Genomic DNA, 15,377 nt, shown 5'->3' on the forward strand with positions numbered 1-15,377 from the left:
AAAACATCAAATAATACTTTGATCTTGACCTCTGAGTGATAATTGTCTTGAACTCTGAGTGTTAATTGTCCCTCTTCAGTGCCTGTTTTATTTGGGGGAGACTGACATTTGAAGAGCATAAGATTAAGAGTTTACACAGATGGCCTCACTCATGAAGTCACAAAATATTTGTTGAGTATCTTCTTTACATGTGGTCGTTTCTTGGAGCTGGAGAGAGAGCAGTGATCCTAGTCTTCTGGAATTTAAATCCAGAGAGAGACAGAGACGGGGACAGAGAGAGATATACTGATTCTAATGAGTATATAAACCTCAAGAGAAGAATAACAGAACATTATACAGGGAATTAAAGCAGGCCAGAAGATAATGAGGGGCTAGGAGTAGTGAGTGGCAAGGAAACTAGAGTCTGAAGGGCAAGAAGGAACCAGCCATCCCCTCAGGGGCTTGAGAAAGTAGATTCTAGGCAATAAAGGCAGCTGATGCAAAGGCCTACCTGGGGATAGACCTGAAGCATCTGAGAGGCCTAAGGAAGCCCAATGGGTGAGGTCTAGGGTCCTGGGAAGGGATGGGTACCAGGGGCTAGAGAGAGCTGCAGCTGGGTTCTGCAGTTAGTTCAGGTCAAGCTAAGACTTTAAGCAGAGAAGAACCACCCCCCAACCCTACATCCCATCCTTTGCTAAGTCTGAAAAACTTCCAGTGAGGCCAAGAGGGCCATTGGCCAGGCCAGAGTTGGAGTACCACCATCACTGGAATGTGGATGGTGTGTAAAGCCACCAGGGAGATAGCTCAACTGGTAGGGCACCTGACTGGCAGCCTGAGGAGCCTGGCTTGATCTCAAATGCCATGTATACCAGAGTGGTGCCTGGATTTGTTTCATCTCTGATTCGTGTGAAATTCTCTCATATGCAATCAGAAAAAAAAAAAAAAATTCCCATAACTGGGTGGTTTAGTGGTAGAATTCTCAACTTGCAAACATAAAGTCTCAAGTTTAATCCCTAACATTGCACAGGCCAGAGTATCTGTCTTGTGAAATAAATAAAAATAAATGTATCTTTGAAAAGTTGCCAGACCAGATGAACCCACAGAGGGGAAAGGGCCAGGATAGAGAAGACTATAAGGGTAGACAGCTGGGAGTCGGGCGGTAACACAGCAGGTTAAGCGCACATGACACAAAGCACAAGGACTGCCATTAGGATCTCCATTCGAGTCCCCAGCTCCCCACCTGCAAGGGAGTCGCTTCAACGGCGGTGAAGCAGGTCTGTAAGTATCACTCTTTCTCTCCCTCTGTCTTCCTCTCTGCTCTCCATTTCTTTCTGTCCTATCCAACAACAATGACATGAATAACAATAACTACAACAACAATAAAAAAACAAGAGCAACAAAAGGGAATGAATAAATAAATAAATATTTTTTAAAAAAGGGTAGACAACCAGCAGAGAAGATCAAGATGCCATCAAGGGAGAGAGACACAAAGGCAGGCAGCTGAGAAAAACAGTGCACACAAACTAAGAGAGTGAGCATTATGGAAGGTGAGGGCAGCCCAGGAGCCAGGTGCAGGGACTGGAGCCACAGCATGATGCTCATGCAAGGGCTGGGCGCTGGAGCACCCAGTTGAGCACACATGTTACAAAGCTCAAGGATCCAGGTTCAAGTCCTTGGTCTCCATCTGCAGGGGGAAGCTTTGCAAGTAGTAAAGCAGTGCTTTAAGTATCTATCTCTGTCTCTACACTTGATACTACACTTGATCTTAGCCAAAAGGCCGAGAAGCGATCTCTCTATCTCTATCTCCCCCCTCTTAATTTCTCCTTGTCTCTATCCAATGATAAATAAAATATTTTAAAAAGTAAAATAAGGGAGTCGGGCTGTAGCGCAGCGGGTTAAGCGCAAGTGGCACAAAGCACAAGGACCGGCATAAGGATCCCGGTTCAAACCCCGGCTCCCCACCTGCAGGGGAGTCGCTTCACAGGCAGTGAAGCAGGTCTGCAGGTGTCTATCTTTCTCTCCTCCTCTCTGTCTTCCCCTCCTCTCTCCATTTCTCTCTGTCCTATCCAACAACGACAACAACAATAAAACAATAAGGGCAACAAAAGGGAATAAATAAATAAAATAAAAATTTTTTAAAAAAGTAAAATAAACTGCAGATTAAAAAAAAAAAGCTGGGAGCTGGGTGGTAGCACACCGGATTAAGCACACATAGTATGAAATGCAAGGACCGCCGTAAGGATCCTGGTTCGGGCCCCCAGCTCAACACCTGCAGGGGGTCACTTCACAGGCGGTGAAGCAGGTCTGCAGGTGTCTATCTTTCTCTCCCCCTCTCTGTCTTCCCCTCCTCTCTCCATTTCTCTCTGTCCTACCCAACAACAGCAGCAATGGCAACAATAACAACAAGGCAACAAAATGGGGAAAATAGCCTTCAGGAGCAATGGATTTGTAGTGCAGGTACCAAGTCCCTGCCATAATCCTGGAGGCAAAATAATAATAAAATAATAATAACAACAACAACAACAATTTAATTAATAAAAAAAAAAACTTTCCTGCCTGAGACACCAAAGGTTCCAGGTTCAGTCCCCAGCACTACATTGAAATGGAGCTGAGCAGTGAGTGCTCTGGTAAACAAAACAGAACAAAACAAACAAAAAAACAGTATGCAGGTTAGGGTCCCCTTCCATCAGTGGCAGTGTGTGAGGAAGCGGGGGTACATATGAGCAAATCAAGATGTTCTAGTGGGAAAGGCACAGAAAGCAAAGTATGCAGAGTCAAAAGAGAAAGAAAAAGGGGGGTGTTATTCTTTGTAGAGGGAAGTGGTAAAGGAGCAGAACAGTTGTAGGATGAGAGTAACTCAAGGTCCTAGGAGAAATGAAGAGGCAAGAAAAGGGCCCCTGAGCGCTAGGATGGAGTGGAGTGTGTGGGAAGCAAGGGTGAGGTCCCCGCTCACGGAGGGGGCTGGCCTTAGAGAGGGGCAGGGCCTTTCTGCCACAGGAAACAGAAGACTGGGAGGGAACAGAAGTGGAGGCTGTCTCGTGGTAGGAGGATGAGTGAGGACCCTCCCACTGACGGCTTTTCTATCTAATGGTCCTTAGACATTCCCAAGAAGTTGCCAGGTGGAAATCCAGTGGGAGTGGCCAACTTCAGTGGGAAATTTTTCAAAGCAGGGATAAGAAAATAAGGATATCGGAGCTCCAGTGGTGCAATCGTTTAGTGTGCGGTACTTATACAGAAAATAAGGATATTGAGGAGCCTGGCCATGCTGGGGAAATATGGCAGTAGGGGAGGAGGCATTAAGCCCCCCACACCCTTCCCCCATGGCTGTAGATTCACAGGGAGCCCATGCACACACACACAGGTGTGACAATCCTCAGAGGACCACTTAAAAGGGTTGGTGTTGCTGTTCCTATCTCCCACCTTTAGAAATGAAGTCTTGGCTGCACAGCAAGAACCCAGGGCCAAGGAGGAGTCTCAAAGGTAGACCACCTTCTTGAATTCATGAGGCCCTGGGTTCAGTCCCCAGCAGCAAGGAGCTCCATGGATGGTGGTGCAGTGCTTTACATTCTTACACAAGATAAGCAAATCTTTTAATCGATGAATACAAGCATCAGTTTGGGGAGACGGCATGACAGTTATGCAAAAAGACTTTCAGGTTGGCGCAGTAGATAAAACATTGGACTCTAAAGCATGAGGTCCCAAGCTGAATCCCTGGCAGCATATGTACCAGAGTGATGTCTGCTTATTTCTCTCTCTTCTGTCTTTCTTATTAATAAATAAATAAAATCTTAAAAAAAAAAAAAAAAAAAGACTTTCAGGCCTGAGACATCAAAGCTCCCAGGTTCAGTCCACAGCGCCACCATAATCCAGAGCTGAGCAGTGCTCTAATTAAAGAATAATAATAAATAATACATACATACATACACACATAGATCACATGTATATACATACATACACACATACATACAAGTATCTGGACACAAGAGACTGGATTCTTAAACAGATATCATGTCTAAGATTACCCTTGTGTGATGAGCTCATATATAGAGGTCAGGGCCCTCCCAGAGGTGATGGGGCAGGAGGTGTCAGACTATGGATCCAGCTGGAAGTCTCTAAAGCTACTGGCGACCCAGGGGGTCCTGGTCTAAATCCCCCCCACACACACACACACATACTCACCTCAAAATTGCCATCCTTCTGGTAGTACTTCATAGAAGTGTTAAAAAAACACCCTTTTTCTAGGGAAAAGAAAAAGTTGTTTTTGGGTTTCTTTTAGCCTGGGGGGAAGGGTGGGGGGGTGCACATGATAGGCCCAGAGCTTTGCCTCTCTGGAGGCAGCAACACCAGCAAGAGGAGTCTCTGCCAATCAGAGCCTCTGTGCCTTTCCATTTGCTGAGTGATTTTGGATAATTCATCTAACTTCTCTGAAAGGGGGTAAAAACTAACTACGTGCCTGGACTGAGAAGTCAATTAAATGAAATAGTGTACACAGAGCCAGTACACAGGGCAAGTACTCAGCCTACATAAAATAGATAAATACGGGAGTCGGGTGGTAGTACACGTGGTGCGAAGCCCAAGGGCTGGCTTAAGGATCAGGGTTTGAGCCTCCGGCTCCCCACCTGCAGGGGGAAAGCTTCAGGAGTGGTGAAGCATGGCTGCAGGTATCTCTCTCTCCCTCCCTTCCCTCTCCACTTCTGGCTGTCTTTATCTAATAAAGATTAAAAATTTTTTTAAAAGGGGAGTCGGGCGGTAGTGCAGCGGGTTAAGTGCACGTGGCGCAAAACGCAAGGACAGGCACAAGAATCCCAGTTCGAGCCCCCTGCTCCCCATCTGCAGGGGAGTCACTTCACAGGAGGTGAAGCAGGTCTGCAGGTGGCTGGCTTTCTCTTCCCCTCTCTGTCTTCCCCTCCTCTCTCCATTCTCTCTGTCCTATCCAACAGCAACATCAATAACAATAACTACAACAATAAAAAAGGCAACAAAAGGGAAAATAAATAAATAAATATTTTAAATTTTAATTAAAAAAAAGATATAAGAGTTATGAGGGCCAGGTGGTGGCACACCTGGTTAAGTGCACACATTACAGAGCACAATCCCCTGGGCTCCCCATCTGCAAGGGAAGCTTCATGAATGGTGAAGCAGGTCTGCAGGTGTCTCTGACTCTTTCCCCTCTCAATTTCTCTGTCTCTATCCAATAATAAATAAAGATTTAAAAATAATAATAAAAAAATCATAGTGGTCTAGGAGGCGGCACAGTGGATAAAGCACTGGACTCTCAAGCTCTGGAGGTCTAGAGTTCAGTTCCCGGCAGCACATGTACCAGAGTGATGTCTGGTTCTTTCTCTCTCCTACTGTCTTTCGCATTATTAAATAAATAAAAAGTCTTTTTAAAAAATTTAAAGAATTTTTAAAAAATAAATAAGAATTACAATCGATCAGTGTCAGGAGATAGCTCACCCCATAGAGTGCGTGCTTTACCACGAGTGAGGACCTGAGTTCAAGGCTCTGGCCACCACATAGGAGCATCTGCAAAGGGGAAACTCCAAGAGTGGTGGAACAGAGAGGTGGAGACCCGGAAGCCTGCCTCCTCCCTCACCTCGGAAGTCAACCAGAGGGAGATGTGAGCCACCTTGCCCTCTTCCCCCAGCCATTATCTTTCCTGTTCTTTCTGCTGGTGTTTATTGAAACACGGGGGCTCCCCTACCCTCAGCCCTGCAAGCCCCTCCAGCACCCCTTTCCCTATGTCAGGCTCAGGCTTTTAGGATGAGACCCACTGTTCCTGCTTCTCTGTCACTTCCTCTACAGGCTGGACCCTGCCTTCTGCCACTTGATGGGTACAGTTCTCTTGAAGTTCACTAAGTTTTCTTTTAGGGATGAGGAGAATGTTTTGAAATAATATAATTGGTGGCAACGGCTGTACCAAACACCACCAAATGGTGAACTTTAAAATGGTAGCATTTATGTCATGTGAATTATGTCTCACTGAAGCGGGTATCTGGATGAAGATTACCGATGGCACAACTACATGACGCCATGACAACTTCTCTCTCTCTCTCTCTCTCTCTCTCTTGCCTCCAGAGTTATTGCTGGGGCTCAGTGTCTGCACCATGAACCCACTGCTCTTGGAGGCCATTTTCCCCCCCTTTGTTGTTGTAGTCTTGTGGTTATTATTGTTATTGTTGATGTCGTTCGTTGTTGTATAGGATAGAGAGCAATGGAGAGAGGAAGGGAAGACAGAGGGGGAGAGAAAGATAGACACCTGCAGACCTGCTTCACTGCCTGTGAAGTGACTCCCCTGCAGGTGGGGAGCTGGGGGCTCAAGCCCAGATCTTTACACTAGTCCTTGCGCTTTGCACCACGTGTGCTTAACCTGCTGCGCCACCGCCCGACTCCTGACAACTTCTCAGCCCTTGCTCTGTGCTGCTCCCTGCAGTGGCTGGCACCACTGGGCCCCTCCTCAGCAAAGCCCTCCCTCTCCGTTGGCATGGTCCTAGTCTCCCTGGTTTCTTCCTCTTTCTTTGATTCCTCTCTCTCCTACCTCAGCCACGCTGCAGGTCTCCACAACTCTGAGCTCAGCCCCTCTGTCCTGTTTTCTTCAGTATTCCGTCTTGAGAGAACATCAGTCTGCACATCTATCTGAATGAGTCCTCATTCAGAGTCCCAGTACCCACATCACAACACCTTCCGTACCCACATCACAACACCTTCCCGGGCACCTCCACTTGAATATTTCATCAACGTCTTAAACTCATCATGTCTAAACATTTGTGTCCTGATTTCCTTTCGACGTCTCAGCTCCAAATGGGATATTTGAGAACGCTAGAGGCGCCTTAACTCTAGAACCCTTCAGCCTCCTTCTCATCTCTCCTCTTGCTGATCTTGATTTTCCACAAGATTCGATCTCCTACAGTGTCCACAGAAATGCATTAGCATAGCAATCCTGTCATCCTTGCAAGGTTGGTCCTCGGCATCTGAGAACTTGGATTTGGGAGGGGAGGGTGCCTGCCACTATTGCTAAGTGTTGCACTCTGTCTACACCACTTATACAAACGGTCTGGCTTCTGCTGAACACCTGCTGCCCTTCTGGGAGTCTGGAATTCCTGGCTAGGTGGCATTTCCCATGAACTGTCACACTCTTTATTGAGGAGACTATGCATGTCCTGTGTGGCTTCACCTGGAAAGGACTCTTGGAAGTTTGTGCCTGGTTTTCCTGACTCTTGTTCCATAGGTTCTTTTCCCTTTGAGCAGAATATTTTATGTCCTTTTGTTATAATTATTCTGAGTTATGAGTCCCAGCACTCATAAGGAGTGAATCCAAGTGTGGTCTTGGGGACAATCCCCAAGTCCCTCTACTTATACTAGCACAACTGCAGCTCCCAGTCTTTGAAGATACCTCACCCAGGATGGGATGCTGTAAGCAGTGTGCCAACAGTTTAGCTAGGGCCCCTCCAAAAGAGCTGAACAAAGACCCATACTTGCAAGCATGACATCCCAAGTTCAGTCCCTAGCATCAAATATGCCAGTGATGTTCTTTTTTTTATTATTTCTTTATTGGGGAATTAATTTTTTACATTCAACAGTAAATACAATAGTTTGTACATGCATAACATTCCCCAGTTTCCCATATAACAATACAACCCCCACTATGTCATTTATCATCCTTCATGGACCTGTATTCTCCCCACCCACCCACTCACCCACCCCAGAGTCTTTTACTTTGGTGCAATATGCCAATTCCATTTCAGGTTCTACTTGTGTTTTCTTTTCTGATCTTGTTTTTCAACTTCTGCCTGAGAGTGAGATCATCCCATACTCATCTTTCTGTCTCTGACTTATTTCACTCAACATGATTTTTTCAAGGTCCATCCAAGATCGGCTGAGAACGGTGAAGTCACCATTTTTTACAGCTGAGTAGTATTCCATTGTGTATCTATACCACAACTTGCTCAGCCACTCACCTGTTGTTGGACACCTGGGTTGCTTCCAGGTTTTGGCTATTACAAATTGTGCTGCCAAGAACATATGTGTACACAAATCTTTTTGGATGGATGTGTTGGGTTCCTTGGGATATATCCCCAGGAGAGGAATTGCAGGGTCATAGGGTAGGTCCATTTCTAGCCTTCTGAGAGTTCTCCAGACTGTTCTCCACAGAGGTTGGACCAATTGACATTCCCACCAGCAGTGTAGGAGGGTTCCTTTGACCCCACACCCTCTCCAGCATTTGCTACTGTTACCTTTTCTGATGTATGACATTCTCACAGGAGTGAAGTGATATCTCACTGTTGTCTTGATTTGCATTTCTCTGACAATCAGAGACTTGGAACATTTTTTTCATGTGTTTCTCAACCTTTTGGATCTCTTCTGTGGTGAATATTCTGTCCATGTCCTCCCCCCATTTTTGGATGGGGTTATTTGTTGTCTTGTTGTTGAGTTTGGCAAGCAGAGTGATGTTCTGGTTCTCTCTCTTTCATTAATAAATATTTTCTTTTTTTAATATTTATTTTATTTATTTATTCCCTTTTGTTGCCATTGTTGTTTTTTATTGTTGTATTTATTGTTGTTGTTATTGATGTTGTAGTTGTTGGATAGGACAGAGAGAAATGGAGAGAGGAGGGGAAGACAGAGAGGGGGAGAGAAAGACAGACACCTGCAGACCTGCTTCACCGCCTGTGAAGCGACTCCCCTGCAGGTAGGGAGCCGGGGACTTGAACCAGGATCCTTACACAGGTCCTTGCGCTTTGCGCCACGTGTGCTTAACCCGCTGCGCTACCTCCCGACTTCCCAATAAATCTTTTCAAAGTGTTTTCTTTACTATTAATTTGTAAGAAAGGAAGAGAGAAAGAGGCCTAGAGCATCACTCTTGCACATGAAATGCTAGGGGTCAAACTCCAAATCCCATGCTTGGGAGTCCAAAGCTTTATCCATTGTGACACCTCCCAAGTTACAATAAATAAATCTTTTAATATTTATTTGTTTGTTTTTTTGTTTATTTATTGGACAGAAACATCCAGAAACCAAGAAGGAAGGAGGAGATAGGAAGGGAGAGAGACAGAGAGACACCTTCAGCACTGCTCCACCACTTGTGGCTTGAACCACCCAGGCTTGAACCCGGGTCCTTGTACACTATAACATGTGCACTCAACCAGGTGCGCCACCGCCCGGGGCCCCAATAAATATATCTTTTAAAGAAGATTTTAAAAGAGAAGAAAGAGCCCAACCTGGTGCCTTGTATACATATTAGAAACCCAGTAATGGACATCTGCTATTATAATATCCATAATTTCAACATCCCAACAGTTATGCATATGTTCCTAAGCATTTACCACCTCAGTCATTTTGATGGGTAGGTTGGGATATGTGAAAAAAGAACCTGGTCTATGGACTTCAGTACCAAGGTCCTCCCTTGTCCCAATTAAATAGGCTGGGTAGAGTAGGGGGTAAAAGGGGAAAACGTTATAACTGGTACCTTACCCTTTTCCTGTCTACTCTGCTGCATGAATTCTTCTCTCCGGAATCGCTCTGGGTCCAGCTTTGAATAGTTCCAACTATTATAGCTCTGTGGGCTAGAATATGTGCCTAAGAGAAAGTCAAAAGTGACAACAGAGGGGCCAGGCGGTGGTGCACCCAGGTAAGCATATGTTACCATGAACACAGACCCAGGTTCAAGCCCCTAGTCCTCACCTGTAGGAGGAAGCTTTGTGAGTGGTGAAGCAGTGCTGCAGGTGTCTCTTTTTCTCTCTTCCTCTCTATATCCCCCTTCCTTCTCAGTCTCTTTCTATCCAACAACTAAATGAATTTTTTTTTAAATGTTAAATGACAATAAACTTATGCAGAAGGGAAGAGGAGTCAGAAGCTCCTAAGATGCCCTTGCTGGTCCTGGGGAGGCTGGCCTTGTAACATCAGTCCTGCCCACAATGGTCTCATGACTTAGGGTTGAGTCTCTTTCTTCCTAGGAGAATTCTGTCCCTTCATTTGCAAAGATGACAATGCTCAGTCAACAAGTCCTGACCACATGAGGATTAATTTAATAAAATATGGATGAAGGATGGAAAAAGACATTTTTCCTTAGAAGACACCAAAAACAGTTAATGAGTATACAACAAGGTGCTTGACATCACTTATTACCAGGCAAATGCAAATGAAAACCACATTACCACCTCATACCAGCTGGATTGGTTATTATCAGAGAGAAAGAGAGGGAGAGGGAGAGGGGGGGAGAGAGAGAGAGAGAGAGAGAGAGGAGAGAGATGATAGCCTGTACTGACAGGATGAGGAGGAAAGGGAAATCTTGTGCACTGTTACTGAAACGTAAATTGGTAAAACCGCCATGGAGCACAGTGTGGTGGTTTTTCCAAAACTTAAAAATATAGAAATATGGGTTTGGGTGGTAGCGCAGTGGGTTGAGCGCATGTGGCGCAAAGCGCAAGGACTGGCGTAAGGATCCCGGTTCGAGCCCCCGGCTCCTCACCTGCAGGGGAGTTGCTTCACAGGTGGTGAAGCAGGTCTGCAGGTGTTTATCTTTCTCTGCTTCTCTGTCGTCCCCTCCTCTCTCCATTTCTCTCTGTCCTATCCAACAATGAACAACATCAACAATGGCAATAATAACAACCACAGTGAGGCTACAACAACAAGGGCAACAAAAGGGGGAAAAATGGCCTCCAGGAGCAGTGGATTCATGGTGCAGGCACCGAGCCCAGCAATAACCCTGGAGGAAAAAAATATATAGAGGGAACTACTGGATGGGGATAGTTATCCAGAGAAGCTCTTATGCCTGAGGCTCCAAAGTCCTAGGTTCAATCCTCAGCACCACCATAAGTCAGAGCTGAGCAGTGGTTTGGTTTAAAAAAAAAAAAAAAGAACTACTAAGCGACCCAAGTACCCCACTTCTGGGTATAAGTCAAAGGACATAAAACCACTATTTTAAAGCAACAGCTCCACTCCCACATTCAATGCAGCATCATTCACAATAGCCAAGACATAAAAACAATGGATAAAGTAGATATGGCACACGCATCAATGGAATAAGATTTAGCCATAGAAAAGAGGGAAATCCTACCATTTGTGACAAAATGGATGAACCTGGAGGGCATTATACTGAAATAAACCAGAAAAGGCAAATACTGTATCATCTCCCAAATGTGTGGTATCTAGGGGGAGGGGAGGCTGGATCCTTAGAAGCAATGTAGAATCATGGCTGCTGGGAACTGGGAATGGGAGTTATGAGGATATACTGGTCAAAGGGCACAAAACTCCAATGACAGAAGGTGTAATTTCCAGGAGTCAAATGTACAGCATGGTGACTTCAGTCAACAATATTGCTAACCTATACTTGGAAGTCGATGTGGAAGTAGAACTTACATGTCCTCATCAGAACTACCACCACAGATTGCCGAAGGATATGCTGACTAGCCTAGTCACAGCAAAGCATTTTGCAATAGGAATTGTAGACCTTAAGTTAGCACGAAGTTATATAATTACATCTCAATAAAGCTCGGCATGGGGACTTTCTCCTATCAGCTAAGAGTGATTCACAGTGCCTGCACCATTTGTAAAGTAAGCTGACTCCTAAGCAACCACTTCTCCTGGGAGTTTGGTACATAATAGACAGAGGTGTCTACGTGGCCAACTTCCAACAAAACACTGAAGGGTGATATTTTTTTCAGTGTACTTCTCCAGAAAGAAATATTGTACACTGGCAGAAGTGTAAAGAAATATTGTACACTGGCAGAAGTGTAAAGACTCTGCAACTCATGGGGGCCTGGGCGGTGGCGCGCCTGGTTAATCAGACATAGTACAAAGCGCAAAGACTTATGCAAGGATCTTGGTTCAAGTCCCCAGCTCCCCACCTGCATAGGGGACACTTCACAAGTGGTGAAGCAGGTGTCTGTATCTCTCTCTCCCTTTCTGTTTACCCCTCCCCTCTCAATTTCTCTCTTTCCTATCCAATAAAACTGCTACAATTTTCTCACTTCTGTGTATAAGCCAAAGGACATACCTCTAGGTATGAAAAAGGGTCTAGGATCTAGAGTGTTTTGGGGTTTCCAGGGTGTTGGGAGCTTCACACCCAGGGCCTGAGCTTGCTGGTTCCTCCTCTGGGTTGTGGGTCCCAAGGCCCAGCCTCAGGGGAGTCACAGACCCATAGGGTCTATATGTTTTGACTACTGAATAGTAAATGAATAGTAATTGTCCAAAAAGCTATTCCCATCATGTATCATTTGTCACTGTGAAGGAATGAAATGGTATGGCAATTCTTCAGGTTTTGTCATGCCTATGGTACATGAATAGAAGGTAAAACTCAAGTTTTTTGAGAATCTGAGATAATTGAAAATAAACAAGATGCCTTTAGCCTGAATGCTAGCTGTCGGGCTCAGTCAAAAATTAGTAAATCATGGGCCCCTTGGAATATACCTAAAATAGACTTCCTAGCTTCTTCCAAAATGGAGACCCCCCAATTATCTACTATATTCCTACCTTTAGGTTCTTGATTATTAAACTATTTGTTCTGCTTTATATCTTAATGCTTTTCAGCCACCAAGTTGCAGGTACTACCATGATGCCAACCGGACCTCCGTGAGCAGACGACCCCACTAATGTGTTCTGGAACCCCACCTCTCCAGAGCCCTGCTCCACTTTTTTTGCCTCTGTTAATGTCCATGTCCAGCAGGGAAGCAATTACAGAAGCCAGATGTTCCACCTTCTACACCCCATAATGGTCCTGAGGTTCAAGCTCCCAGAGGGATAAAGAACAGGAAAGCTTCCAATGGAGGGGATGGGATACAGAACTCTGGTGGTGGGAACTGTATGGGATTATACCCTCTTATCCCACAGTCTTGTCGATCACTATTAAATCAATAAAAAAATAATAAATGAGATGTATCATTTTGGTCTCTAATTGCACTGATATATGCCTCCCCAAAATGAGTCCTAACTGAGAGAGAGGAACTATTCTGGAATCAGATGTCAGCGTGAAAAAACTATAGAACAGGAACAAAAGTTTTATGCCAGGCAGGCTTGTTTGGTCGCTCTAATAATGCAAGATCATATATTGACCCAATGCCCAAATTTCCATCTGGCTATGACAACAGTCTTGTAAATTAATATGTCTCCAATAACATGATTTAAAAAAAAAAAAAATAGCACAGCTTTTTGTTTTTTGCCTCCAGGGTTATTGCTGGGGCGTGGTGCCTGCGCTAGGAACCCACTGCTCCTGGAGGCTTTTTTTTCCCTTTTGTTCCCCCCCTTTTTTTTAATCATTGTCGTGGTTATTATTGTTGTTGTTATTGATGTCGTTGTTGGGTAGGACAGAAAAAATGGAGAGAGGAGGGGAAGACAGAGAGGGGGAGAGAAAGATAGACACCTGCAGACCTGTTTCACCACTTGTGAAACAACCCCCTGCAGGTGGGGAGCCGGGGGCTCGAACCTGGATCCTCATGCCAGGTCCTTGCGCTTTCCACCATGTGCGCTTAACCCGCTGTGCTACCACCCCATCCCCCAGAATTTCTTTTTTAAATATTTATTTATTCCCTTTTGTTGCCCTTGTTTTATTGTTGTAGTTATCGTTGTTGTTACTGATGTCACTATTGTTGGATAGGACAGAGAGAAATGGAGAGAGGAGGGGAAGACAGAGAGGGGGAGAGAAAGACAGACACCTGCAGACCTGCTTCACCGCTTGTGAAGCGACTCCTCTGCAGGTGGGGAGCCGGGGGCTTGAACCAGGATCCTTAAGCTGGTCCTTGTACTTTGTGCCAGGTGTGTTTAACCCACTGTGCTACCGCCCGACTCCCTAGAGTTTCTTTTTTTAACCAAAAAATAAAATAAAAATCAGATGGTAGTAAACAGCTGTTTTTCTAATTTTGAAGTAGTAACAATAAAGGGAGATTACTCTTGTAAAAAAATAGTAAAGTAAAATAAGGACTAGGAATGTCACAGTACCATTTTCATAGAAGCAGGACTGTTAGTATCCGTGGGGCTCTACTGTAAATTGCATGCTTCACCTTATATGTCAAGGGGAGAGAGGGAAACTGCCTCAGCATAGCAAATAACAAGTCTGGGATGGGGGGTAAGGGTGAGGGCTGCTCAGAAATGTTTTTCCCAAGAGAAAATAGTCACGGCTTACCTGAGAGCCACAGGCTCATGGTGTTACAGATGTTAGACTTAAATTCGTGGGTGTTGAACCAGGACTGTGGAAAGCAGCAAGAGAAGCTGGTGTATAGGGCTTTACTCAGAAGTGATGGCAAATTCTAGGGGCCAGGAGTAGAGGGGTGGTGATTAGAGCACAGACAACATTCTGGATGTTTCCATAACCAGAAAAGCATCCCTGACTTCAAAAAGACCTGTGACAAAATTCTCTACAAGGGGCTGAAAATAGCTCACTTGGGTAGTGCACTGCTTTGCCACATGCAGGACCCAGGTTTAAGCTGGACCCTCACTGCATTGGAAAAAGCTTCAATGTTGTGTTATTAATTAATTAATGGATGGATGGATGGATGGATGGATGGATGGATGGAGACAGAGAAATTGAGAGGATGGGGGAGACAGAGAGACACCTACACCTCTGCTTCACCGCTCCTGAAGCTTTCCCCCCTGCAGGTGGGGGCCAGGGGCTTGAACTTGGGTCCCTGTGTACTATAATGTGTGCACTTAACCAGGTGTGCCACTTTCTGAGCCCCTAAATGCTATGGTGTTTTCATATCATTCTCTCCTTCTGCCTCTTTGTCTTCTCTGGCTCTAAAAAAAATTCTCTATGGACTTCATGCTCTGAATCCCTGTGGACACTTCACTCTACCTGGAAATAGTCCTTCCAACATCAAGTTATACTAGGCCAGTGGCCCCCTACCCCCAGCTCCTCTTCCTGAGTTCTGTGCATTGTGCCCTCCCCCTACCCCCTGCAAACTGGCCCAAGAGAAGCTCAGAAAATGACAAGATACATCTTGCTATCTCCCATAGATAACAGTATCTACTACTTACTGTCTCCCCCCACATATGCTCAACTAGTACCGTTGTTTCCTCAACTAAGATTGAGCTCAATTCAAACATTAATATCTGACTTTATTCACTTAACATCACAATGTAAGCACTTCCCCAAGGTGGTATAAAGTCCTTTGAAATTTTTATTGTCCAGTGTCGGCTAGCTCAGTCGGTAGAGCATGAGACAGCAGAGTTCTGTTTGGTGATTAGTTTGTCTTAGTTTATAAATATTTCCACCTGAATAAAGAAATACAGCTTCCCTGCCCAGCCGTTGTCTCCGCGTCTCTGTTCACCACCGTGAAGCAAGCCAACCCGGCCGGCAAGAGCATCCGAAATTTTAACAACAGTCCAGTAGTGACCTTCATAACACCATACTAAGTGAGCACATATGAAGATATATTTAGATGGCCCCCATTGGTAGGCTTGGTAAA

General features: G+C 45.1%; 1 protein-coding gene and 1 pseudogene across 5 annotated transcripts in view; both read right to left on the minus strand.

The window, feature by feature from the left end:
- Positions 1-15,377, minus strand: part of FAM227A (family with sequence similarity 227 member A) — a 69,882-nt gene that overhangs the window by 32,265 nt on the left and 22,240 nt on the right. For 4 of the 5 annotated variants that reach the window (XM_060188976.1, XM_060188974.1, XM_060188978.1 and 1 more), the window contains 3 exons: positions 14,096-14,219; positions 9,451-9,555; positions 4,159-4,217 (listed from right to left, as the gene is read on the minus strand). In XM_060188976.1, the coding sequence (XP_060044959.1) occupies positions 4,159-4,217; positions 9,451-9,555; positions 14,096-14,219 (288 nt within the window). The remainder of the gene's footprint in view (positions 1-4,158; positions 4,218-9,450; positions 9,556-14,095; positions 14,220-15,377) is intronic. The other variant, XM_060188975.1, reaches the window with a different exon arrangement.
- On the minus strand, positions 1,617-1,768 carry LOC132538373 (U2 spliceosomal RNA; annotated as a pseudogene).

The sequence above is a fragment of the Erinaceus europaeus genome, chromosome 4, assembly GCF_950295315.1.
Source record: "Erinaceus europaeus chromosome 4, mEriEur2.1, whole genome shotgun sequence".
In the NCBI taxonomy this organism is placed as follows: Eukaryota; Metazoa; Chordata; class Mammalia; order Eulipotyphla; family Erinaceidae; genus Erinaceus; species Erinaceus europaeus.